Raw genomic sequence first — 24,980 nt, 5'->3', positions numbered from 1 at the left:
AGTGAGCAGGGATGAGTGGTGGAGGGAGAGCAGTGGCTGGGATAAGGACCCATCAGGTCTGGTGGGGCTGGGCTGCTGAGGAACAGCCCTATGAGTAGACAGAACTGCTTCTCCAGCCATGAAGGTTTGGGTCTGAAGAGGGTGGTCCAAAATACAATCAGCCTGTCAAAATCAGCCAAAGCATTCAGTCTTCCCAAGCTGGCAACCCAGCCACTTGGCACAGGCTCTCACCCCACCTTCCCTGGGGCCTGGTCCCTCTCAGAAAGACCCAGCCAGTCTTTTTGCTTGGGTGCCACAGAGGAGACAGGGCTCTGTTTCCCCCTCTCCTCCTCCTGCAGGGCTGCGGTGGGATGAGTGCCTGCCATGCTCAACCCTCCCTGCTGGTGGGCGAGGGTACCCATCAACTCACTCGACAGGTAAAACCTTCCCTCCCTGGGAAGTCTCTCCCTGCATTTTATGACAGCCTACCTGTGAGCCAAGGATGCCTTTTTGGCAGCTCCAGGAGAGGGCCCGGCTGGGTGCGGAGGGCTGTTTTTCTCTGGGATTTTATTACTTGCTTTGTTTCTCAGGGTGTCTCAGTTGGCCTTCCTTCAAGCTCACCATTGCTTCATCACTATCCACTCTTTTCTTTCCACCAGCTCTGCATAGACCCCACACACAGCAGAGAAACCAGAGGCAGCACCTGGCACATTCTGGAAATCTCTCTGGCAAAAAGACCTACAGCTGAGTTTTACTACAAGCTCTGTGTAGCCTGAACCATCCTTGTGATGTGTCTCATGGGCTAGAAAGGAGATGGGTCTCATGCAGGACCTCTGCTGCTGCTGCATTCCCATGTCCTTATCCTTGGCTCTGCTCAGAGCAGCCCTGACAGAGAAAACCCAACCCCTCCACATACATACCTATTCTTGGGAATCAAGAAGGGTTGATGAGATTTGATCAGGTCAGCTTCAGAGATGCTGGGCTCAACCTCTTGAAAGCATGCAATGTGAGTGAAGGGCATGACTGACCAAAGCTGATGTGCTGGAGCTGCTTGGGGAACAGTCTCAAGGACTGACCCTGGATGCTGACCAGCTCCTCATCAAGCTGCCATTTCCTCTTTGTGACACTTGCTTTCCCACTGCAGAAAGGTTAGGCTGTGCCTAGCACATGGCTGCATCTTAGCTCACTTGGGAGACTGATGGTTTTACCTCTCAGGCTGAAATTGAGATGCTGGGCTTTGCCCTGCTATTCCCATACGGAAGTGGGAATATGCTTGGCCATGCTGTCAGCTGAGCGTCCCTCTTTCAGGCAGGAGGGTAACTGTTGTCTCTGAGTGATACTCTCATGGGGAGACTGGACAATTTCTGAGAAAAGCAGGCTCCTGGCTAATAATGTGCCACAAGCACTCTCTAGGTAGGGGTGATAGCTGCTGCAGATGGGTTGGCCTAGTTTGCTGGGCATGTGCTCTCCCTTTTTCAGGGGAGACCCACACATGGTTCAGAAAGGTTTGCGTCCTTTAGGTTGTTTTGGCCTGGCACAGGTCTGCCAAAGGTAGAGTGACACCCCTATTTGTTTGCAAGGCCTACCTCTGTGCTGAGTGCCCAAGGAAGGTGACTTGTCCCAGCCATGCAGAGCCCCAGAACTGTGCCAGGGTACATGTACCTGCAGTGGGCAGGGAGGGGTGAATCCCAGGAGAAGCCAGAAAGCAGAAATGTATTACATTTCACAGCTGAGCTCATGCATATTTTTTAGCTTTCTGTAGTATTTCTAAAGACAGTATGCCCTTTGGTCCCTCCAAGAGGCTGAAACATGAAATGCACTGCTTTTGTTTCCTACTTTCCTTTTTAATGCAATGCTGTTCAGTCTTCTGGTTTGTGTGTGCATGATTCCAGAAACAGCATGATACGTGCTAGAGAGAATCATCCAGCACTGTCATACCATGGGTCAGATCTCAGCAGCACCAGCAGTGCTGATGGGAATCAGGCTGAAGCACGTAGCACAAGAGAAAGTCAGAGCTGGCCTGGTCAGAGGGAGAGAGGATGGCCAGTGAGCAAGCAGTGTTTTGGGATGAGAACAGGGATCTTGAGACTTCTCAAGGCAACTCCTCCCTGGGGGATTACCATACATCTCTGGGTCCCTCCTACGACCCACCAAAACAATTTCAGCTGTACATTTTGCAGAGGGCTGGCACACTGGCTGTTATCACAGAAAAACTGGGTGCCTGGACGAAAGCCTGCCTCTCACCCACACCTTGCACAGGTGGCTGCCCTGGCTCCCACTGCTGGTGGCATCTCAACACCACCCTGGCTGCAGGAGGACCAAGTCCCTGTCCTCTGCAACCAGGACAAGCACTGACAGGCCCCAGCTCCCCAGCAAGCCTTTGCCCAGCTGGCAGGTTTCAGCTCTGCCTGAGGAAGTGCAGTGATCTCCCTCTCTCCATTGCACCAGGGTGCCAAGCCCAGCTTCACTGCTGGCTGAGCCTGTGGCACTTGTGACCACAACCCTGGCTCTCCAGGGCTGGGATAGCTGGGCATGCTGTGGTGGCAACCTCAGTGGTGTGGCAGTGGCCCTGCTCTGGCTGTCTGTGGCCTCCTCCTGTTGAAACATCACCCCTTGAGGGCAAACCTGCCAGGCACCAGTGAATGAGTTGGGATGAAGGTGAAGGCTGCCATTACATCATCAAGTTTGCATTTGTACAGTTTCCCAGCATCCTGCAACCACAGTCAGAGGTGCTGTCCTTCCCCCTGCCTGGCCAGCCCTGTGTATCTGCAGAGGAGAAGGGGCACTGTTCGTGCAATCTGGCTGCTCACACACTGAATCAATAACTGCCCTCCATGTGAGTCTGGAAATGGGCATTGCACTTGTGTTTGGGATTGCTGTACCCCTCAGAAGGGATCGCAGATGGCTGTGGATGTTTCTCCCATCCTGCTCCTTTCATAAATATTTAAGTACCTGAAACTGCTGCTAAAGGGTTTACAGCAGTGCCTGAACCGATTACATCCTTTTTCACTTTGACCTGGAAAGGCAAAACCAATGTGCTACGCTTCTGAAAAATAGAAGATGAGACTCTTGTAGTGATGCAGCTGATGGAGCAATGAGTAAAGCAGCAAGAAGGGTATCTGGTGTTCATCAGGAGGGGATAATGAGTACTGCATAAGTCAACTTCTGAAAGGAGGATAATGTACAAACTGGAAAGCATACGTCTATAGCAATTAAACTATAGAGCTCTGGTGGAGGGCATGGTCCCCTGGAAGTATGAGAAAATGCCTGTCACAGAAGGAGCTGATTAAGCATGCACAAAAGAGAGCTGTGACTTGGATGCAGACTGCAGGGCTGTTGGCCTTGTGCTTGCCAGCAACCAAGCTCTCCTGAGCAGAGACACTTGCGTGACCAAGACGCTGCTGGCCGGAGCTGTGGGCTGAAGTAAGAATGAGCTGTGATGAGAAACAGCTCTGGAGCAGGGACCTGCAGCTGCAGGGTGGCTGGCTGCACCCAGGGAACCAGCGGTAGTTAGGGCCCTGCAGTGTCAACAATGTCTAGTAAAAGAAACTGACACCCGTAGTATAGCCAAAATTGTCTGTGGGTATAAATCCAGCTTTTCAGCTCATGGGAAGGGGTCTTGTTGAACAACTCAGAGGAATGCAAGATTTGAATGTGCAAAGGGACAGGATTTCACACTCTTTCTCCAACCAGCTGCCATTTATCAACACATATTTTTGTGAGCTTGCTCGTATCAGCTGGAACGACACCCCGCACCATCCCATTCTGCTCTCTGACCTTCAGCTGTTCACCCCTGCTTGGCAAGTCTCCTGTCTTGTCGTGAAAGCATTCCTGTTGCTGAGCATCAGAGTGATGTGAAAATAACCGCAGTTTTTGCAGCACCAGTTTGCGCTGGATTTGCTGATCTATGGAGAAATGCTGATGTGGAACCTCCCACTCCTTTCCTCCTACTGAGACAGACAGACAGACAGTAGGCTCAGGCAACAATGAAAGTGAGGTCTTGCTGGAGAGCAATTTCAGCTGCACTTTTTTCTAATCAGTTGTATTTTTGTCTCTTACCATGTCCACACCGAGGCCTCTAGGTATCAGCCAGCTCTGTGCTAAAGAATGGGGTAATAGCAGGTCTTGGCAGGTTGGATGGTGGCAGGGATGCACAACTCATACTGGTAACAGAAAGATAAAAGGAAAGAGACTATTTCATGGGAATATTATGAAATGGAAGAAAAATCTGGTGTCAATTAACTCCAGCCAGCATAATGGGAACACAATACAGGAGCCTCCTACTTCTAGATTTATTTTCAGCCTGAAGAACAATAGTCCAGGGGATGGGAGGCTGAGATCCCTAGACTGATGATTTACCAGGGTTGTCTCATTGACTTATTGCACCTGGCATAGCATCCAACTTCAAGAGACAAGGAGCATATAAAGAGGGCATGTTGTGGCATGGTTTCCCCAGAACCCCAGTTTTCTCCCTTGACGTTGTCCTCCCAGGTGTGTCAATCACTCCTCCTTTCCCCACCCTGACCCATGCCAGCACTGTCTGTCACTTCTGGCATTCCAGAAGTGCATGGAGTGATTGGGCAGTTTCAAAAGATGCCCTCTACCTCCAGGGCCATTGGGCCATCCAGGTGTCCTTTGTGCCCCGAGACCTCCTCTCCTGTACCTGGTTGGTGACTCCCTATCCCTTTCCCGCATCCCCTCCCCCAGGTAAAAGAGAGGGGACTCACACAGTCTGGGAGTTCTTATGGGGCTGTGACAGGATTCAGAGGCCTGTGGGCCAGACTAAAAACTCTGGATTGAACCCTCCATCAGAACTGACTCCTTTCCTTCACCATAGCCTTAAAAGCCTCTCTGACAGCGGGAAACCTGAGGAGCGGAGCCCCTGCGAGGGAAGCTCCATCCTACCACCACCTGAGCTCCGGCTTGCCTGGACCTGTTCTCATGCCCAGCTGCAACATCCAGCTAGCCAAAAGTGTCTCTGGGGTGAAGCACTGCGGTTGCTGCTATTTGGTTCAGCAGCGGGGGCCAGAAAAGCCAGGGCACATCCCATTCCTGATATTGGTAACCACCAATATATAATGGTCCTTTGCAGGTATCTTTCTCCTCTGCGTTGCAGAACATTGCCAGGAAAAGAGGAGGAATTATGGGTATGAGACAGGATGCCTCCATGTTCTGAGCTTGGAGACTTGCTGCCAGAAAAAATCCCAGGGTAAATCATGTACTCCTTTTCCAGGGTAGATATATCCTTTTCTAAGTCATGACAGGAATCAGACAGGGTTCCTGCTGTTGTTTGTGTCCCATTGCTGGACATGCTGTCCTGGAAAACTTGTAACACACCCAAAGGAGTAATGACAGAGATTTTAATTGCATCAGCAAGCAGTACTATGGGGTCTCAGATCCTATGATTTAATGGGTGTGCCAGCCAGGACCGTGTGCTACCTGCAGTTACCAGCCACCTGAATCCCTGGGTTGACCTGAGGACCAGATATGCTCCTCCAGAAGGACTGTTCTACTGCTGCTGGCTTGTCAGCAAGTGACAAGTGACCAAGAGGAAAAATACTTCTGCAGGAAGCTCTTCTGAGAATCCTTAATAGTAGGCTGCCCCAGCACATAACTGACAAGAAAGCAACTCAAAAACCTGAACCAACAGGCAGATTTCCAGCAACATTGGCTCAAGGGCATTCAGACTTGCTTATGGCCAAACAGGAGTCAAACACAGTGTGGGATTGCTCAATGAATGGGTCCTTTCAGCTCTGAAATTGTTGTGGGAAGGCAGCTAATGAGACTGTCATGAATTGTAAGGCAGTGAGCATCATGAAACAACTGAAACACAGCCTACACTGTCCACTGGAGGAGTGTGGCCACCCTGTCTCCTGAGCTGTGTCAGTTTCCAGGTAACCAAGACTGTGGCAGGCACATGGTCCTCTAGTTGTACTCGAGTGCTGAACAGTGGCATATTGCCATTCTTCACACATCTACCCCCAACCTTGGCAAGTGCACAAACAGGAACTGGCACTGCTCTGTGCCACTCTCAGGCTCTGCCCAAACCCAGTGGAATCAAAAGCCTCCAAACACTAGGCCAGAGAAGGACACCAAGTCAGGAACACCTCTTTTTCCTGAAGGAAGCCTTGCCAGGGCCACAATCATGTTGTCCCAGCAGGTGGGAAATCTCTAATCTACAGCCCACAAAGACTCAGTTTCATCTGGCTTCTATGCTGCGGGGATAAACCACCTAACTTGCACAAAGGCAGCTGTAGTATGACAGTGGAGTGTATGTGGAGGAAACAGAAACATGGATCTGAGTTGTTTCATCTTGCTTTGAACAGGTCAAGTATGGAAGCAATTCCTGCCATAAGTTTTACCCAGGTACCACTTTCTGTCTGGCTTCTGTGGAAGTCAGGCTAGAGGTTCAGCAAGGGCAGAAAGGCTGGCACAGGACTTTTGAGTGACCTGATGGACAACCATTAAAAGAACAGGTTTCTCTCACCCACAGTGCATGAAGAGAGCATCTCAGTGTTCAGCAATATCCTATACAGACTGGAAACTGCTAGTTGCTGGAGCTGCACATCCAGCAGGTTAAATCACAGGGCAGAACAACCTGGATTGTCACAGGCAGCTGCCCTGTGATCTGGGAATGTTTCTGGCATCATGTCTCCCTTTTCTCCATGCTAGAGGCTTACAGAGCTGACAGTGCTTTGCTGCAGTGGTGTACTGAAGCTACAAAGAGCAGTACAACTCTGAAAGCTGGTGGAGTCCTTAAGGGTTTTTTGTTTCTCCCAGCAAGTTCACCATCTTCCAGGGAGTATAAGGAACACCAGAACAGCTTGTCTGCCAGGAGCACTTCCAATACATTATCCACACACAATTCCCAGGCAGAGCCCAACAACAGCAGCAACTCCTAGATGTGCATAGCCATGTCATTCTCCTGGGCTACTTGCTGAGTTTTCTGGGCTCAGAGTCCATAGAGCAAATGAGGCAGCAGTAAGGAAGGAAAAAAATGGATAATGATAGAGAGATGGCAAAGGGAAACCTGAAAACCCATGTTACGGTGGGGATGGGTCAATGCCTTGGGTAAAGAGTGAGGAGAGGGAAGCTGTGCTGCAGAGGAGGGACTTCTATTCACACTGCTGCTGGAGGAAGAGTAAATGCTGGTTGGTTCACTAGGGCAGGCAGTAACAGGCTGCTGCTCCTCATCTTCTCCTCCTCCTCCCTGCTCCAGCTGCTGCGGGACAGGGTGGCGCCGGAGCTGCCTGCGTTGGCAGAGGGGGACTCACATCAGGTTGGGCAAGTATCGAGCGAGTTCCTAGGATCATGATCCTTCCTTGGCTCTGGAGGCACTTTCCCATGCAATAAAACCTCCTCTGTCCTGCCAGTCTCAACACCTTCCAAATTGCCCCAGTTCTATTACCATGTCATGTGGCTGAACATTAACAACTTCCCAGCCAGGATGATCTCTAGCTCCTCATGTTAAAGACATCTACTCACCAATTAATATCTTTAGGCCCATTTGTTGTCTTCCTGAAGTGTCAGTCACTTGACCAACTTGACAGTCTTCCAGGATGAAGTGGCTGGCTTGCTTGATGGGGGAAGGCAGTGGACATATACTCTGATGTCAGTAAGGTCTTTGGCCCTGCCACCCACAAAATTCCCCTAGAGAAGATAATGGAAGTATGGGCTGGCTGAGGTAGCAGTGAAGTGGACAGGAAACTGTGAACATCTGGGCCCAAGGAATGCTGATCAGTGGCATAAAGTCTAGCTGGAGGCTTGTAATCAAGGGTGTCCCCCAGGGGTCAATACTGTTGTATTTATTCTGTTTAGCATCTTCATTGATGAACTGTAAGATGAGGTAGAGTGTACCCACAGCAAGTTTGCTGGTGACACAAAACTGCAAGGAGCAACTGACACACCAGAGGGTTGTGGTCCCATCCAGAGTGACCTTGATAGGCTGGGAAAATGGGCTGGTAGGAACCTCAAAAAATTCAATGAGGAGAAGTGCAAAGTCCTTCACCTGGGTAACAATAACCCCAGGGACCAGTAAATACTGGGAACCACCCAGCTGGAAAGCAGCATGACAGAAAAGGACCTGGGGTCCAGTGCTGGGTCCTGTTCTGGGCTCCCTAGTATAAGAGAGTCAGAGACATATTGGAAAGAGTCCAGAGAAGGGGCATGAAGATGACTCAGGGACTGAAGCCTTGCCTAGAGCAGGCACTGTTCAGTAAGTTGCAGCTGTCATCATCCAGCCAGTGGTTGCCACAGTAACTGCACTTATGGATGAAGGATAGGAGTTTTCTGGCCTAATGGAACAACTGCTACCTGTCTGGATGTTGTCTCTGTTGCACGGCAGGAAAGGGCAATGCAGTTTTCTGAGGATGAGAAAATAAATACCTTTACCCACACTACACCAAGTGGGGCTTCCCATCTGCTCCACCCTCCTGTGTGCTACTACAGCTCTACACTTCGCAGCCCTGTCCTCCCTGGCAACTGCACTGCTTCCCTAAACACTCAACCCAAAAAGAAAAGCTGCATTAGACAAGAAGAAATCAGCTGACTTAGGCAAGAACTATTGCTTTTTTCAGTTTAAACAGCAGATGTTATCTGCAGCCCTACCAGACTTATCCCAGAGGGAACCAAAGCCTGAACCCCATGAGGATCACAGACCCCTTATTGTCAGCAGCTGAATGGATGTCTGACAGGCTTGGGTAGGGAGCTCATCACCCCCAGGGGTGCTGTCAGTCTAGTTTCCTAACAAGATCTGCTCACATGCATATCCATTACATGCAGGAGTAATAGTAGCAGGGGGGGAGCCACACAAAACCAAAGCCTGGCAGACCTGATGGACCCCTACAGGGCAGCTCCATCCCTGCTCAGAGCAGGAGCAGCTGCACTGATGTATACAGGACAGAAGTCACCCCTGCCTAATGTCCTCACCTACATGATGAACCAAGGCAAGGACAGATAAACCCTTCTGCTCCAAGTCCGCCTCTGCTTCATAGCAAAGCCCTCATGAAGAGACACACCAGATGAAAAGAAGCTACATGGTCACAAGAGGTAGGGATCAGCTATGACCTCTCCTGAGCTCTGTTTTCAGCAGCAGTCACAGGAAAAAAAACCTACTCTGCAGGCTCACCATTTGGAATCCAAAGGACTAACTCCAAAATATCATTGGAGAGGACTCAAACACAGGCTGGAACACTCTGACCAGCTACTGGATTTCCTGCTTTGTTTTCAGTGTGCCAGTCTGGGAGACTACAGCCTCCAGCATCCCATCTGCTGTCTGGGAGAACTGGTAAGAACAGAGCAGACAAGCGTTCACCCTCAAAGAACCCAAGAAAAAAGGGGGCATGTCTTGGGAATGTTCTTACTGTGCACAATGTCCTCTGTATACCCACACGTAACCAACTCAGCTTGGGAAATTTTCACCCATTCTGAGCATTTCCAGCTGTGGCCCCAAAGTCACAACAGCAGTGCTTCAAATTTCAGCCTGATATAAGAACTGAGAGCTCTGAAAAATAAACCAGGGTCTGGGTATCTCTAGATTGGCAAGCCACATTAGCAGACACATCAGGTCTCAATCTTGCCCTACTTAATGATGCAAGTGCTGGTCAAGTACTCATTAAAGGATTACCAGTTCTCTCTGGTGGCCTAATTGGACATGAGACAGACAAAAGAGAGAAATGGGCATATACAAAGGGGACTGATTAAAATTATGGGCAATCTTCAGAAAGCTCTTTGGATGTTCTTTTCTTTTGGAAGGCTCTTTCCTAGGTTATTTTGGACAGAAAAAACAAAGAAGGCACTCAGCACCTGGATCCATCCTAGGGATAGTAAGTTGCAGCCAATTCTCCCGTGTGAGCTGACACCGCACTACCTTACACAGAGCATAGCTATTGAGCACTAAATGCTGCTCTCTCCAGCAGGAGATGTGATGCTTGGTTGCCATCAACAGCAGTTAAAGGGGTCTGACAGACAAAAAGGAGGATTGGTTCCTGTATGGGGAATGGAGGCAAAGTACATTTAAATCACTTCCAACTTACCCAATCCTCCCTCTGGGCTGGGAGTACAGACAAACCCAGGACATGGCAAGTTATAGTCTGGTTAAGGTCACCCCAGGGCTGCAGTGACTGCCACCTTCCTGTCACTTAAAGCATAGCACAGTTAAGAAGGGTGACAGCAAAACCTTGCCTGGGCAGTTCTCAGCCCCCTACAAACTCTGTGCACATAACAGAAGTGGCACCTCACCCCTACCCCAGCAGGGCCACACAGATTGTTGAGGTCCACCTGGCTAGCAGATGGCAGCCTTCAGGTGCAGCACAAGAAGTCACTGTTCCCCAGCAATGAATCCCCCGTGCTGTGTAATGCAAAAGCAGCTGGCAGGGGTTGCATTGCTCACTGCTCCAAGTGACCTGGCTGGACCCTGCTCCCTCCGCCACAGCCCCGCCAGCCACCTCCACCCACTGCTGAGGCACCAGTGGTCCAGCAAAGGGCAGCTCAAAGACAGCACCCATCAGACTACCCAGCTGTCTTGCCTACCCAGCAGCACCCCCTTGAGTGAGGAAAGGTCCTGCCATGTCCTCACCTGTGAGGGCTCAAAGATACCTAGGGCAGTTTCATCTTGATGAGACCATGAGTGGAAAAAAAGGTCATTTCCAGCCTATGCTCACACTTTATTATATACAGAGACACAGTGAGTGTAAGAACATCAACATGGGACATGGACAGTAAGGGATGCCCAAAGGCATTCCCTTCTGTCCCCTTGGTGCAACCAGTCAGCATAATTTATACAAATAATACAATATTTGAACAATAAATAAGTTTGATAAATTAGATCAAGAAATAAAAAAAAAACCGTAGAAAGACAAAGCAGCAAGGAATGATTTTGAGGACTGTGACACATTCACAGCAGTGACAATACCATCACCATCTCACCTGCACACTGGCAGCTGGAGCACAGACCCCTATCAGCACTTTTCTCTCACTGTACTATGACAAAATCCAGCTGAGAAGGGGCAACCAGGAAGAGTCATACAGATCATTAGTGCTGTGTTGTCATGGTCTAGGAGCCTCTGTCCTTCAAAAGCCCCTTCAGAAAAGGTGCTTGAAAACAAGGTACAGCTGCAGACCCACTGTGTGCAGCCACAGCTTGTCTGTTTGGCACAGGAAAAAAAATCTCAAACCGGTCTCTTCTGTCCTTCAGATGGACACTGGCACAGTTATTAACTGGGTTGGGGCAGGGGGTAGTGGGGGGAACATCTCTAAGGAATAAGGGAGAGAAGAGATGAGGCAATGCTCTCTTTCACTTGTGGGAGGCAGAGATGCTCTCATTCATGATTCCAGAGGTCTGGCACACTCCTTCCACATACCCTGGTGCTGATAGACACCAGGTGGGTGACAATGCCAGCCAATCCCCTGGCTAGGAAGGGGTTACCACAAGGACTGCAGGGATGTTGCTCAGAAGTCAAGAGTTACAAGTCAAAGGACAGCAGTAAAAGGCTGTCACTGGTAATCCAAGGGAAAAGTAACACTAAAATAGCCAGTCCCAAACCTCCGGAGAGGCCACACAGATTTTACCCCCCCACAACCCCACCCCCCGTAGCATCAAGGCCTCCAGCTCTCTCCCGAAGATGCTGGCAGCTGGCAGTGAGGGAGACAAGGACTCTGTCCATCATGGATAGCTCTCAGCAGAAAGGAGACAACTTGAAACCTGTTCCCTCCTACCAATCTCCTTCCCATTTTGCCCCCAGAGAAGGATGTTGGCATGTGAAGAAACCAGGAATGGAGGGAATAGGGCAGCGAGAGAGAAATGGGAACAGAGGGAGATCTGGGATGGGGAACCTGACCCCTCTGACCTCACATGTACAAACTGTTACTCATCCAGGCCTGGTATCAAGTCTGCAATACTGTCCACATAGTAATTGGGCACCAGATCCTTGGCAGCGGCGCTGTCGCTGGCCATGTAGGCCTGCGCCTCTTCCAGGCGGGACACGCCTGTCAGGGTGAGAATGGTGGAAAGGCCGCAGTTCTTGCCGAAGAGGATGTCTGTCTCCAGACGGTCTCCCACCATGAGGGTGCGGGATGGGTCGACACCGAAACGCTCCACGATGCAATCAAACATGTACGTGTTGGGCTTCCCCACCACCAGCGCCTTGCGGCCCGAAGCCGTTTCCACCGCGGCTGTGAGGCTGCCAGTCCCTGCAGGGAGGGAAGGAGGAGGAACAGAAGTAGCCGCGGGAAGCTCAGCACCCCGGGTCCCGCCACAGGACAGGCAAGCGGGACGCTGGCAGCCCTGCCTCGGGAGCTGGCAGGGACGTGCCGGGGCATCCCGGCTCGCCCTGCCGCCCAGGGACAGCGAGCCCCACCCGAGGCCACCCGCCAGCAGCCCCTTCCCCCCGGGCGGCGCGGCACGGGGCGCGGGCTCACCGGGGGTGCGCTGGCCGTCGCTGAGCGGGTGCCAGGGGTCGGGGTCGGTGGCCACCAGCAGGCACTGCGGGTCGCGCAGGTAGCCGCAGGCCTGCGCCAGCTTGGCGAAGGTGAACTGGTCGTCGTAGCCCACCAGGACGGCGCGCACCGGCTCGCCGGGCGCCGGCTCGCCCTCGCCCGCCAGGCGCAGCCCCGCGTCGCGCACCTCGCCGCGCAGCCCCTCGCCGCCCAGCACGAAGACGCGGCCGGCCCCGCTCCCGTTCCCGCCGCCGCCGAGGAGGCGCTGGCGGAGGAAAAGCGCGGAGCAGAGCGCGGAGCTGAAGACGTGCTCGGCGCGCACGCCGCGGAAGCCGAGACGGCTGAAACGCCGCTCCAGCTCGGCCACCGAGCGGCGGCTGTTATTGCTGACGAAAAGGGCGGCCTTGCCGCTACGCCGCAGTCGCTCCAGCAGCTCGGGGGCGCCGGGCACGGCGCGCTCGCCCGCCCACAGGACGCCGTCGCAGTCGAAGAGCAGCCCCTGCGCCGGACCCAGCACCTCCCGCAGCCCCGCGCCGCTCAGCCGCCGGCAGCTCGCCATGCCGCCGCCGCCGCCGCCGCCGCAGCCCGCTGGCCGCCCCGCCCCGCCGCGCAGCCAATCACCGCCCCCCGCCGCGCCCCGCCCCGCCGCGCAGCCAATCACCGCCCCCCGGGCCCCCCTCCGCCACCAATGGGAGGCCCTGACGCTCCCAGGGGCAGGGCCGGGCCGAGCGCCGGCCCCCAAAGTGACGGACGGAGAGGGGGCGGGGACAGGCCCGGGCCGCTGCCCATTGGCTGGAGCCGCCGCGCCCGGCCCGCGCCGCCGCGCAGCGCCCCCTGCCGGCCGGCGGGGCCTGTGGCAGCGCCGCCGCCATTTCGGCCCGGCCCCGCGCCGCCGCCTGCGACATAGGACATACACTCCAAATATATGCATATATACATATATATATATATATAGCTATGTATATCTATTTCTATATTCATATATATATCCATCTGTGTGTTCCTGGGGCAATGCATTTTAAGGCAAAATGGGGCTGCGGTCATGGCTGAGGAGCTGCGAATGGCCCCATGGGGCCAAGCTGCTTGCTGGCCCGCAAGCTGCAAGCAGTGTCTGGGCCTGCAGTGGGGGAGCTGGGCAGGGGTCTCGGCAGGGAGCTGCTGGCTGGGCTCTGGCAGGGATGTGGGTAGTGAGGGGAGGCGGAGACAGAGACGGAAGAGAGAGAAGGCAAGCAAAGCATGCCAGGTGGTGTGAGCCAAGGGAACAAGGTGGAGGACCGAGAGATGATGTCCCTCAGGCCACCATGGCATTTCCACAGTGTCTGCTGGGTCCCAGAGGAGTGCCGGATCCCAACTCTCCAACCTGTGATTCCTCCATGCCTCTCACCTGTTCAGTTCTCTGTGGGCTGTCCTTCTGGGGCCGATGTGGCCAAGCGGCTTCCTCCTGCAGGCAGTGGCTGCCCCTGATCTGTGGTTGCTGGCACACAGTCCACAGTAGCCTCTGTGTCAGCCTCACCAGTGGAAGGCTTGGGGGATGGTGGGGCATCTCGGCTGGGCCGGGGTGCTGGCTGCGGAGGCAGCGGCGGTGGGATGGAGGGGGCTCGGCTGGGCACTGTCCGTCGTGGCAGGGCTTTGGGGCTGGCTGCCTGGGCAGGAGCCGTGCTCCGGGGCTGCATCGCAGCCGGCGGTGGCATTGCGGGTCGGGCCGGAGCTGGGCGTTTGCCTGAAAAGAAAGCTGAGGTGGGCTGGGCTCCTTTCCACTGGGGTCTCTCCAAAGGGCAGAGGGGACTGCAGTGCTAGCCATGCCTCAGGCAGGGGTCTGCAGATAGGTGGTGGGACAAATTGCCCCTTGCCCAACTGCTGTCCTGAAGACAAAAACACACACTAGCTTTTCTCAGGGCTTTTCCCTCTTCCCTTCATAAAGGGCCATGAGCTTTGACACCTCTTTACTGGAGGTGTTCAACCCAACACTGGAGGATATACTCCATCCATCCCATGGCCCCATCTTGGCTGGATCCTGGCCATGCTGACCTGGCTAGAGGCCTTTCCCCTCATTTGGTGACAAGCACATCCCCAGTGCCCGCTTGGGTGGGCAACAGCAGCAGGAGGATGACTAAACCACAGGAGGTGGCATTGGAGGGTGTAATTTCTGGGGTGCCCTAACCTTTGCGGGTGTTGTTGTCAGTCATCACTGGAGCTGGTGGCCCTGCATCTTCAGGAGATGGCCTGGGCAGTCCTGGGGATGCCGGCTGGGACCTGGTCTCAGGGTCCCTGGAGGTGCTGTGCAGAGGAAAAGGCAAGTCAGGCTTTGGTTAGGCACGGTGGTCCTGGCTGTGAGGCACCTTGCAGCCACCTCTGAGGGTACGGCCCTGGCGTGGGATGGGATGGAGGGAGGACATGGGGAGAGCTGGGACAGCCAGAGCCTCTAGCTTCCATCAGACTTACGCCTCTCCATCCAAAAGGGTGGGGGTGCTGGCTGGAGGGGTCGCAGGAGGTGGTTCTTCCACAAGGCCAGTCTTGCAAAGTCCAGTGTTTGTGGGTGGCATGAACATGCCCGAGACATTGAAATCTACCTCTGGGTGAAGACAAAGGAGGACATCCTGTGAGGAAGCACTTGCCACCCAGAGCAATGACCCCAGAGCAGGGAGCCAGAGCAGCCTCCCGCTTCTTTCCTCCTGGAGATGGAGAAATGTTCCTTTCCCTTCCTCTTTCTGTTACTCTCTGCTGCAGCCCACCAAGTGATGCCCTGGCCCTACCTCCAGGGAAGAGAGTGTCCACGTTCTGGATGAGGGCTTCCACCACAGGCTGGATGGAGGAGACCGAGGCCAAGTCCAGTTGCATGGGGTCTCTGAGAGACAGCGGTGGGGGAGGCATCAGAAAAAGGGTTTGGGGTTTTTTTTGTTCATTCCACAGGGGTCAGGGTCTGAATGGAAGGTAGCCCAGCCAAGGGCTATGGCAACTTGGGTGATGAGCCTTTTTCCCTGTCTTGGGAACCCTGGTTTGGTGCTGGAGGCCAGTGGTGTTGAAAGCCACCCATGTCACAAGTGCTTTGGGTCTCAGCCCCCTCCTCTACTGCTTTGCAGAGTGGCTAAGAGGACATGTGCTTGGTGAGGGGACATGCAACCTGGGGAGCATGGGAACAAGGGACAGGACTTGAGGATGGAAGAGATGTAAGTGCTTTAGACCAGCCTGAAGGCTGCTGGATCAGACTTTGCCATGGCATTTGCCTTCAGGGCACCAGCTGGGGCTAGGGAGCTGCCTCCCACCCCTTCAAACCAGACCTTACCCTGTGCTCTGCTGTGACCACAGCAGGTTTGGGCCCAGCACAATGGCAATGTTGCTGGGAGTCATTTTATTCACCTCCTGGTGTTCAGCCAGCTTGGCTAAAAACTTGATCAGATACCTATGGAGTGAAAGGAGGGCAGGGGTTTAGTAGGCAGGGATTTGGGGAGGGAATGGTTACCCCTGTTAATTGCTTGGGGCTGAAGAAGCCCTGTTCTGACAAAACACCTGAGATTGTTGTAGCTGTCCTGGGGCAGGCGGCTGCAGGTGTCTCGCAGGCTCTGCACACGGCTGTCACTGTCCTTTAAGCTGTAAGAGAGAAGGAGGAGCAGAGAGCTCAGCCTGTTCCCTGTGGCAGAGAGGGACACAATGGACAATGGGGAAGGCCAGTGTTGGCTGTCCCATGCAGGCCATAGCCCTGGAGATGGAGATGTCCTGCTTTACTGGGCAGTGAAGGCAGGCATCCACAGAGGCTCAGTGTCCATATCTCCCCAAATGAGACAGAGCACCCCTGCTCCGAGTGACGGGAAGGATGGAAGGGGTTGACTGGGGGCTTTTTGAGACCTACCAGGGACTTCCACCCCAGTGTCTGGACCCACCTGGCCACTTTGACCCATTCATCATAGAGTTCGAATGTCATCAAAGGCTGGGGCAGCTCCCGCAGGTAGGACTTCAGTGCACCTGGGAGGAGAGGGGCAGCAGTGGAGCTGATGGCAGCTGAGGGATGGCAAGGACTGCCCAATCGTGTCCCCCACCCTGCCTTGCTGGCACTCACCAGCCACAGCATGGGGGTCTGAGTAAAACTCCTCCAGGGCATTGGAGCCACTGGCCAAGCTGCTCTTCAGCTTCCTCAGCACTGAGGCGCCCGCTGCCAGCCGGAAGAGTCCCTGGGGGTGGGATGGAGTGGGAAGGGATGCATTTTGAGTTTGGGAGGAGTGCATCTTGGGGGAGAAAGGTGATGAGGGGGTCTGGAGCACTCCCTACCTCCTCCTTCATGCCAGAAGCCAACAGCATCATGACACAGGCTTCGATGGGAAGCGCAATCTCCCGGCCCAAGCTCTTGAGGTGTGTCTCTAGGGACACACCATAGTACCCTGCCACCGGAGTGTCTGTCGTGAAGGAAGGTTCTGGAAGAGGAAGGAAAATGTCAAGAGGGATGTTGGACACTGGCACCATCCAGCATTTGGCCATGGCAGCATCCTTGTCCAAGCTGAACTTGGCTGGCTATAGGCAGAGGCAGGACAGGCAGCATCCCCAGTCCATGTCAAGCTGTGGTCCCCAACCTACCAGTCCAACATGGTAGGCAGCAGCAGTGAAGGGAGGGAAAATGAGTCTTTTCCAGCTTTGCTGGCATCACTTGTATTCCTCGGGCTCAGCTGCAGCCCTTGCTAGGCTGCGTGGAGAGCCAGAGGGTACCTGTCTGTCTGTGGCTTTCCCTCAGCTCTGCTAGAGCTGAGTCCAGAGATTCCAGTGACTGCCGGTGGTACTGGGCTTGGATTTCCAATAGCTGCCAGACAGAGGACAGGCAAACAGCATTCAGTTGGCACTAGCCCCTCTCAGAGGGGTGCCCATTCCCAGGACACTGTACCCACATGAAGACAGGGCGACAAGGGAGCTGCAAGGAGAGCCCACCTGGGGTCCATGGGACTATGTCTGTAGTAAGGGGTAGAGGGCAGATTGGAGAGGGATATCTTCAGGACAAGCTGCTTGTTTGCACTTGGTGCTAGTGGTGGCATTAACCTGCAGTGGCTGGAGCAAGACCAGCTATAGGCATCTGCTGATGCCATGATCTGTCCCTTGCCCTGCCTGGGGACACTTGGTGTGGATGGGGGCAAGGCTGGGCTCAGACATGTTGGAGTCAACATTCACACATGGGAGAAGTGAGACAGAGGACTTACTTTGATGAAGTAGCTGGCGTAGATGTCCTCTTTGGTGGAGAAGTGGTAGAGGTCAGCCATGTACTCGTCCTGGGAAGGGAGACACAAAGAAGAGCAATCTTCCATCCCCTCCCTGGCATCCAAAGAAGAGGAGACACCTTCATGAAGCCCTTTCATCTGGTCTGTGAATGGTCTAGACAGGGTCTCTGGGGGGAATGGGGCTTTCTCCTTGCTTCCATTAGTTGTGTTTGGGTAGGGGCAGCAATCTGCCCCATGATCAAAGTCTTGGCATAAGTGGCTCAGAACAAGAGGTCTCTGCACCTTCAGCTCCAGTGAGCTCACGAGCCCTGCCAGATGAGGCACTGGGCTTTTCAGAGACAGTGCAGAAGTGGAGAAAGCTGATGGGAAACCTCCCTGCCACCCATGACAGATCTTAGCTCTGCTGTTTTCCAGCCTGAGGGGACCCCAAGTGCTCCCTGATTTAGCCCCTGGACCCTCCTCTCTGCAGCAGCTTGCGCTTTGAATTCCTTTACCCTTTTTCTTCCCTGGGCTTGGGCCATCTCCCTATTTCTGCTTGAGGGGCCCATTTGCTTTCAGAGGGCAGGGCATGCTGGCTGGCTGCAGTCCACCTCAGCGTGGGGTCACCTCGGACAAGACTGGTGGAAGGGAGCAGGTCTGCAGCCCTGGAGTTGATCCATAGGGGAGAGCAAGTGACCATCTCACCTTGCACTGCTCCACCTTCCTCTTCACCTCCTCCTCTTCTTCCTTCAAGATCTCCAGTTTGTTGGCAGCAGAAGATGCCCCTGGGCCAGCACCAGCTCCAGTGCTGTTACTGGAATTCTTGGCAGCTTGGTTCAGCCTTTGGGGTAGGAAAGAAGAGGTGCATTTATGGTCTCAGTGCCAGGAATGTTGGGTAGAACAGGTGTGTAGACTTCCAGAGAAATCTTGCATGGCAAGGGTTGGAACAAAGTGACCTCAGTGTCCCAAACAACACTAGGGCACTTTGCTGCTTTTAGCAGCAGAGCTGCCCTTCTCTCTGGTGCTATGGAATCAGCATCTGAGACCAGAGCAGGATGCACCTACAGAGAGGAGCTAGCTGGGTGCTTCAGAAGAGCTATTGAAAATTGACTCTCTAGGGCAATTATCCTCCTCTCTCCCTGAACCTGTCTGGGGGCTGTGCTCTGTATGTCCAGGCCTCCAGGGGTGCAGTGTGCCCCATACCGGCTCTTGATTGTGTTCCAGTCAGAAATCAACTTCTGAAGAGTCTTCTTGTGCTTCAGGATGGTGGGGAGCTCCTCCTGGGGGAGAGAGGGCCACAGTGAGTGGGGGAGGCCTGGGGGCACAGGAAGAAGTGGTGAGCTTGGAAAGTGGAGCCAGTAGAGCAGCCAGGGCTACCTCACTGAGCTTGTTGAGCGGGTGCAGGACATAGTGCTCCAGGGCAATCTCAAACTCAGCCATGATTTTGGCCAGTGAGCTCTGTATGCAGCAACCCATCTCCAGGGCTTTCCTGCGTGGGACAGAGATGAAATGACTGTGGGCTGGAGCCATGCTCCTCTCTGACCCAACATCCCCACTGTACCTGTACCCATATGGGACCCTGAGCCAGCTCCTGGCCCTACTCTGCAATTGGAGGCTGAAGGTGCTGGCTGTCCCTTCTCCCAGTGCAACAACAGTGTTTGCTCTGGGGACATGGTTTGAACCATGGCAGCCCCTCAGCCAAGTCAGGGTCACTAACAGAATCTGGCATCTTTAGGGGTCCCCCTGGCACTTTCTCCCACCAGTACTTACCCAAGGCTGGATTCTGTGTCCAGGTCTTTGAAGCTCTCAGCCATCGCCATGGATAGAGCCATCAAGGGCAGCTTCTTCTGCACAGAGCCAAGCATTTGGGAGAGAAGTGGTGACACCACTGTGCCTGGCCATACTGTGGTGCTCCTCACCACGGGGCACCATGGATGCCAGAGCTCAAGAGGGTTTGGGAAGGAACATAGACAGCAAGGGCTTTGGAGGGTTACACAGTGCAAAGACACCGTCTCTCAGGAGTGTCCCAAATTAGTGATGGTTGAGAGGGTTGCTGTGCCCTGCTCATCCCAGGTGCATGCTGGAGGCCACTGCTGACAATGGGGCCTGGGCTTGGCATAGCTTTGGGCCACCCTTCAGCAAAACTGGCAAAGCAGGGGGCTGGCATCCCTGTTGCTAGCAAGGGACAGAGCTGAGGTGAGCACAGGCTGCAGGGGGGAGATTTTTCTCACCACTCGCTTGTCCATCTCGGTGCCACACTGTCCCTGCAGGCAGGCTTGGAGCCTTTTGGACACACTGTGAGCTGCTCGCTTGGCTGGCTCAATCCTCTGCTCAATCTGGGGGCAGAAAAATGGGACTGGAGAAGCCATTTTGTCAACCATGGGCACCTCAAGGCCATTTCTTCACTACCCAGCTCTGGGTGAGGATGGCCTGCTGTGCTGGGTTTGCATGGGCTGGTTTTTGGTAGCAGGGGGGCCACAGAGGTGGCTTCTGTGAGAAGCTGCCAGAAGCTTCCATCACACCCGGCAGAGCCAATCCCTGATGGCTCTGAAGATGGACATGCTGCTGGCCAAGCCTGGGCCTATTAGAGATAGTGGTAATGCCTCTGTGGAAACATATTTAAGCAGACAATCAAAACAAAGTGGGGACACTGTTTTTTCCTAATCAGGGAAGAGAAGGATGTGAGAACATGTGAGGGAAACAACATCGAGACACCAAAGTCAGTGGAGAAGAAGGGGAGGAAGTGCTCCAGACACTGGAGCTAAGATTCCTCTGCGGGCCATGGTGAGACTATGGTGGAGCAGCTGTGCCCCTGCAGCCCACGGGGATCCACGCAGGGACAGAGATCTACCCACAGCCCCTGGGGATCCACGTGGGATGCAGAGATCCATCCACAGCCCATGGGGAAGGTGCTCACACCAGAGTGGGTGGATGCCTGGAGGAGGCTGTGATCCAGTGGGAGACCTGATGGAGAGAGGGCCCCTGCTTCCAGGCTGGAGCAGCTGGTCCTTGGAGAATTGTACCCCATGGAAGAGTGCCCTATGCTGCAGCAGCTTTGGGAGGACTGCTGTACATGAGATTTGGAGCCAAGATGGAGAAGTTCACAGAGAACTCATGTCTCCCGTGGGAGAGACCCCACGGTGCAGCACAGCAGTGGAAGGACTCCTCTCCCTCAGCAACAGAAGATGTTGGGTGATTAAGTGACAAAAACCCCCACACCCTGTCCCCTGCACTATCAGTGGGAAGGAGGAAAGCATTGGGGGAAGAAAAGGTGTTTTTAAGGTCTTATTTTACTTCTCATTATTCTCCTCTGATTTTGTTAGCAACAAATTCACTTTGTACCTCTAAGTGGAGCCTGTTTTGTCCTTGGAGTGTTTTCTCCTGGTCCTTAACTCATGAAGCCTTCATTAATTTTTTCTCTCCTCTGCCCAGCTGTGGCAGGGGAAAACAAGTAAGCAACTTTCATGGGTACATGGCATTTGGCCATTGTCAAACCACAACACCTGCCCAGCATCCTGCCACAGCCCGGAGCATCTGGTCCAGTGAAAAGGGAGCACAACTCCTGGTCAGGATTCATCCCTCTGAGCAGATGGGAAAGCCCTTCCTGGTAGCAGAAGCCTGCCAATCCCTTAACACCATGGTCCTGAAATCGCCCTCTGGCACACGGGCAGATCCCAGTGCCGTGACTTGGATGTGCTGGCAGGGAGCAGGGCAGGCTCCCACGCCCAGGCACAAGCAGACACACGCCTGCTGGCCCAGCCCACACCTCACCTGCAGCAAATCTTCTGACAGGAGCTCAGTTGCTTCTTGGGCTCTGCAGAGGAAGGAGAAAGAAGCATAAGTGAATGAAGATGACCTCCACCCAGCTTCTTTGGGAAGGCAGGTCCTTATGCATCCTGCCCGCCTCTCTTTGGGCTCCTGGGAGCAGGAGACAGGCTATAGCCTGGACCAGCAGATACAAGGCTATGGGTAGAACGAGTCTGGGAGGACAAGAACAGCAGGAGCAGGGCAAGGGAGCCAGCTTTCCTGGCTGGTGGACATCCTGTCAGACAGGGTTTCCAGGTCAGTGCACCTCAGTCAAGAAGTCCAGATGTGACCTGTGTTTTTGGATTCAGAGTGCTTAGCAGGGCCACAACAGGAGCAGGACATTTACTGCCTCTGACTGCCTCATCTCTCCCCTGAAGGTGAATCCAGGGCAGTGATGCTGCAGTCTGGCACACATCTTTGCAGGCCAGGGTAGTCAGGAGCTGTGGGGCCATTGGTATGGGAGCAAGGGTGTCCTTGTGGTCCAGCTGGGGCCCAAGACCAACACCAGCCCCTCCAGAAATGCCTACACAAACCCAGCTTTTTGTGGTTCTGCTCAAAACCAAATTCAAAACCCTCCAGTCACCTTGACTCTAAAACCTCCCTGATGCCTCCTATAGAGGAAGCCTTGCTTTGCAGCCTGCTATCATTGCTTTGTCCCAGGAAACCCGTTTGATTTCCATCTGCTGCTGCTTTTTCCCCAGTTCACATTTCTCTCTTTTCACTGCCTGCCAAAGCCAACGTGGGATGAGGATGTGGAGCTGCAGGGAACATGGGTGGTTTGATTGAAGGCAAGCAAGATCACGTGAGGTCATGGTCCACAGAGGAGAGGCTCTACAGCAGGTGAAGAACTTGCTCTTGGACTTCACCAGGCTTCGCTGCCTGACATTAAGCAAAAGGAAGGTGCATCTGTCATGGAGATGAGAAATCTTGAGGGAAGAGGGATGGGAAGGGGCATCATGCTCCCTTCCAGGGAATGCAAGGAAAGCAAGAGGCCACCAGCATATAGGAGTTGCTTCCTTGTGGTTGATTTGCTAGCCTGGCTGAAGGACCTCAGTGGTTCAGGGGACAGGCTTGGTCCCACTTAGCCACTCAGTGCTGGGAACCTGCAGAGGTGGCAGTAGGAAAGGGAGTGAGGGGGCTGGGCAGGGAGGGCCCAGCCCTGTAATTTCAGTTCTGGGTTTTGCAAGGGGATGGCTTTGGAAAGCCAAAGAGAAAAAGCAGGAAATGGCAGAGGTAGAACAGGGACAAAGGGTTTTGTGTGAAGCTGTATGTCCACCATGGGTCCATCTGAGGACCACTGGTTCTCGCCTCAGAGGGCATTCTGGGCTGCTCACGCTGCTGGGCTGGCTAGAGCTGTGCAGGGCATTTGGTTCCTGTGGGGCACTCCAGACTCAGCAGGGAGGGCAGGTCTCAGCCTGATAACCCTCCTGGTCACTACACAGCCAGGGGCATGTGGCTGGAAGATCCCTCCCCATTGCCCCACTGCCACACTGCCCCACATTCTGACAAGCTTGGGAAAGTCCTGTTTCCTGGTGAATGAAGGAATGTGGGCCCTGGGAGAGGTATCTGTGCTTGAGGATAATTTACTGCTGAGCAGCACCAATGCAGCCTTCACAAAGCCCCTCAGGTTATGCTGAAGATGCTCTAAAACTAAAGTTTTTCCCCCCTTTCCCCTTTTCCCAGGCCACCAGTACTGGGAGGTCAGTCCAGCCCCAGTGCAAGCTCCCCAGGACCCACATCCCGCTCCCTTCGGTACAGGTAGTGGAGAAGTCCTTACCTAATGGTGATGTTGGGATGGGACAGCTGCTGGCGCATTCGATTAAACTGTCTTTTCATCATCTTGAGAGTCAGGAGGAGATCACAAAAGCTGCTCTGCTTGGCTGTACCCGCTCAGCTCCCCTCGGTAATGCCTGGCATCGGATGCTTGCAGCCCCTCTTCTCTCTGGAGCCACTTTGCTTTTCCCGGAGGACTTCTCCCTCCTTACTCCTCTTCCTCCCTCCCTCGTTCCCTCTTTTTCTGTTTCCCCAGCTGGTCCCCTCCCTAGTCCCTCCCTAGGGATGCCCTGCCTGCTTTCTTTTCCCCTCCCTTGAGCTTCGTTCCCTCGCTCCCTCTCCTTTTCTGAGCTTCCTTCCTCCTCCGTCCGCCCCTGCGCCGCAGATCAGGTAAGAACAGTTCAGAGCTCCTGCTCCGTTCTGTGTTCCTGTCACCAGCCCACAAGTAAAAATAACTTCAGCCCAGCCTTAAAGGGGAAATTTTATTACAGCACACACATAACAAGGCAGGACAAGCACATGCCGCTGCCGAGCCCGAGTGAAGGGCCCACGCTCTTTCTTGCTGTCTGTCTTAGCTGGGGTGGTTCCCTTCCTCCCCCTGCCCAGCTGTGCCGCGGGGCAGCCCGTGCCGCTGCCAGCCGGCTGTGCGCTCATACGGGCACCCCATGTGCACCCTGCCCTACCTGTCACCCAACTCTGCCAGCGCTCCTCGGGCACCTCTCCACGCTCAGGGGTGCAGCTCCACCCTCTTCCCCTGAGACATACCGCCTTGTTGTGACAAAAGCAGCAAAGCACAGGCAGCAAAGCCACCCCTGCGCCCCTCACGCTGCTCTCCCCCCCTGCCGTCGCTGAGGCTGCGGCCAGCGGCTGCTGCCGGGTGCCTCCGGAGCTCCCTCCCCCCGCCAGGAGAGAAGAGCTGCTCCGAGCAGGGCCGGCAGCACCCGCAGTTGCACCGGGACCGCAAACTCCCGGTTCTCAGGCTCAGCTGTTGCCTGCTCTCTCTGCAGAGCTGCATCAAAGTTCATATCCTTTTTTTTTTTTTTTTTTTTCTCTTTTTGTCGAAAAACATCCACTTCACACCACCACGACTTTTGGTGTTGACTCTATGAGATGTGTATCTCAACTTATTTCTGGCTACCAGCAGATAGGACGTTTCACCTGCACTAAGAGAGGGCAGAGGTTGCTGTTGGCAGGGTTACATGGCTAGCAAAGGAAGAGGCAAACCAAGCCAAAATGAGAAGCGGTCAGCTCGTGGGCAGAAGAGGCAAGCAGCAAAGGAAAATAAGGCAGAAGGGCCACTCCATCTGTGCCCTGCAGCTGGAGGAGCAAAAATCTGAGGGCTGCTAGGTTGTGCTTCTTGGCAGGGGTCAGGTCACCAGTTACTGCATAGCAAAGCAGGGCTGGCAGCTGTTTTCAAGTGGTTATGGGGTGACAGAGCACCACTCTCTCCCTCTGCCCAAAACACCAGGCTGCTCTCAACCTGTGGCAGAGCACATCTGATCCCTCACCATCAAGCCCTGGGTGCTTCTGACAGGCAGTTGCATCAAGCACCAGTTGCAAAGATGCAGCAAAGGCCCCCCAGATCCTCACTGGCTGCATCAGGAGGTGGCTAGGCCATTCCTTATATGCAGTATTAGAGCTGCTCCCGGCCCTCAGCTGCTGCTTGCCAGAGATCCCCCTTTGTATTCCTGAAATAAAACTGCCTCACAGAGCTGCTTTCAAGTGCTGCTACCAGCAGTGGTGAAGCTGCAGTCATGTGGGCCATGGGAGTAAGCTCAAGCCCTGCTTCCCGTGGGCTGTCAGGCAGATTCC

The 24,980-nt window shown here is 54.2% G+C and overlaps 2 protein-coding genes across 2 annotated transcripts; both read right to left on the bottom strand.

Moving 5' to 3' along the window:
* Positions 1–10,619: 10,619 nt before the first annotated feature.
* PDXP (pyridoxal phosphatase) lies at positions 10,620–12,996 on the bottom strand. Its single transcript, XM_021553936.3, has 2 exons — positions 12,397–12,996; positions 10,620–12,168 (listed from the first exon to the last, which is right to left on the bottom strand). Exons 1-2 carry the CDS (start codon positions 12,971–12,973, stop codon positions 11,843–11,845), a joined length of 903 nt encoding a protein of 300 aa, XP_021409611.1. The 5' UTR covers positions 12,974–12,996; the 3' UTR covers positions 10,620–11,842.
* Positions 12,997–13,345: 349 nt separating this feature from the next.
* On the bottom strand, positions 13,346–23,716 carry SH3BP1 (SH3 domain binding protein 1). The gene is made up of 18 exons (XM_021553972.3): positions 23,173–23,716; positions 21,360–21,402; positions 19,820–19,924; positions 19,359–19,435; positions 18,966–19,077; positions 18,792–18,868; positions 18,294–18,429; positions 17,592–17,660; positions 17,110–17,200; positions 16,678–16,820; positions 16,469–16,580; positions 16,293–16,374; positions 15,922–16,002; positions 15,698–15,814; positions 15,168–15,259; positions 14,857–14,986; positions 14,576–14,691; positions 13,346–14,134 (listed from the first exon to the last, which is right to left on the bottom strand). Exons 1-18 carry the CDS (start codon positions 23,232–23,234, stop codon positions 13,803–13,805), a joined length of 1,977 nt encoding a protein of 658 aa, XP_021409647.3. The 5' UTR covers positions 23,235–23,716; the 3' UTR covers positions 13,346–13,802.
* Between the last annotated feature and the right edge of the window lie 1,264 nt (positions 23,717–24,980).

Source organism: Lonchura striata, chromosome 5, assembly GCF_046129695.1.
Source record: "Lonchura striata isolate bLonStr1 chromosome 5, bLonStr1.mat, whole genome shotgun sequence".
NCBI lineage: Eukaryota > Metazoa > Chordata > Aves > Passeriformes > Estrildidae > Lonchura > Lonchura striata.
The sequence above is the reverse complement of the archived record's forward strand: the minus strand, read 5'-3'. Positions and strand labels throughout refer to the sequence as shown.

Coding starts and splice junctions, on each gene's coding strand:
- PDXP (XM_021553936.3), bottom strand. CDS start 12,973: ATGGCGAGCTGCCGGCGGCTGAGCGGCGCGGGGCTGCGGGAGGTGCTG. Junction 12,169..12,396: donor CGACGGCCAGCGCACCCCCG/GTGAGCCCGCGC, acceptor CCCTCCCTGCAG/GGACTGGCAGCCTCACAGCC.
- SH3BP1 (XM_021553972.3), bottom strand. CDS start 23,234: ATGATGAAAAGACAGTTTAATCGAATGCGCCAGCAGCTGTCCCATCCC. Junction 18,869..18,965: donor CGCTCAACAAGCTCAGTGAG/GTAGCCCTGGCT, acceptor TCTCTCCCCCAG/GAGGAGCTCCCCACCATCCT. Junction 18,430..18,791: donor TGGAACACAATCAAGAGCCG/GTATGGGGCACA, acceptor CCTACCCCAAAG/GCTGAACCAAGCTGCCAAGA.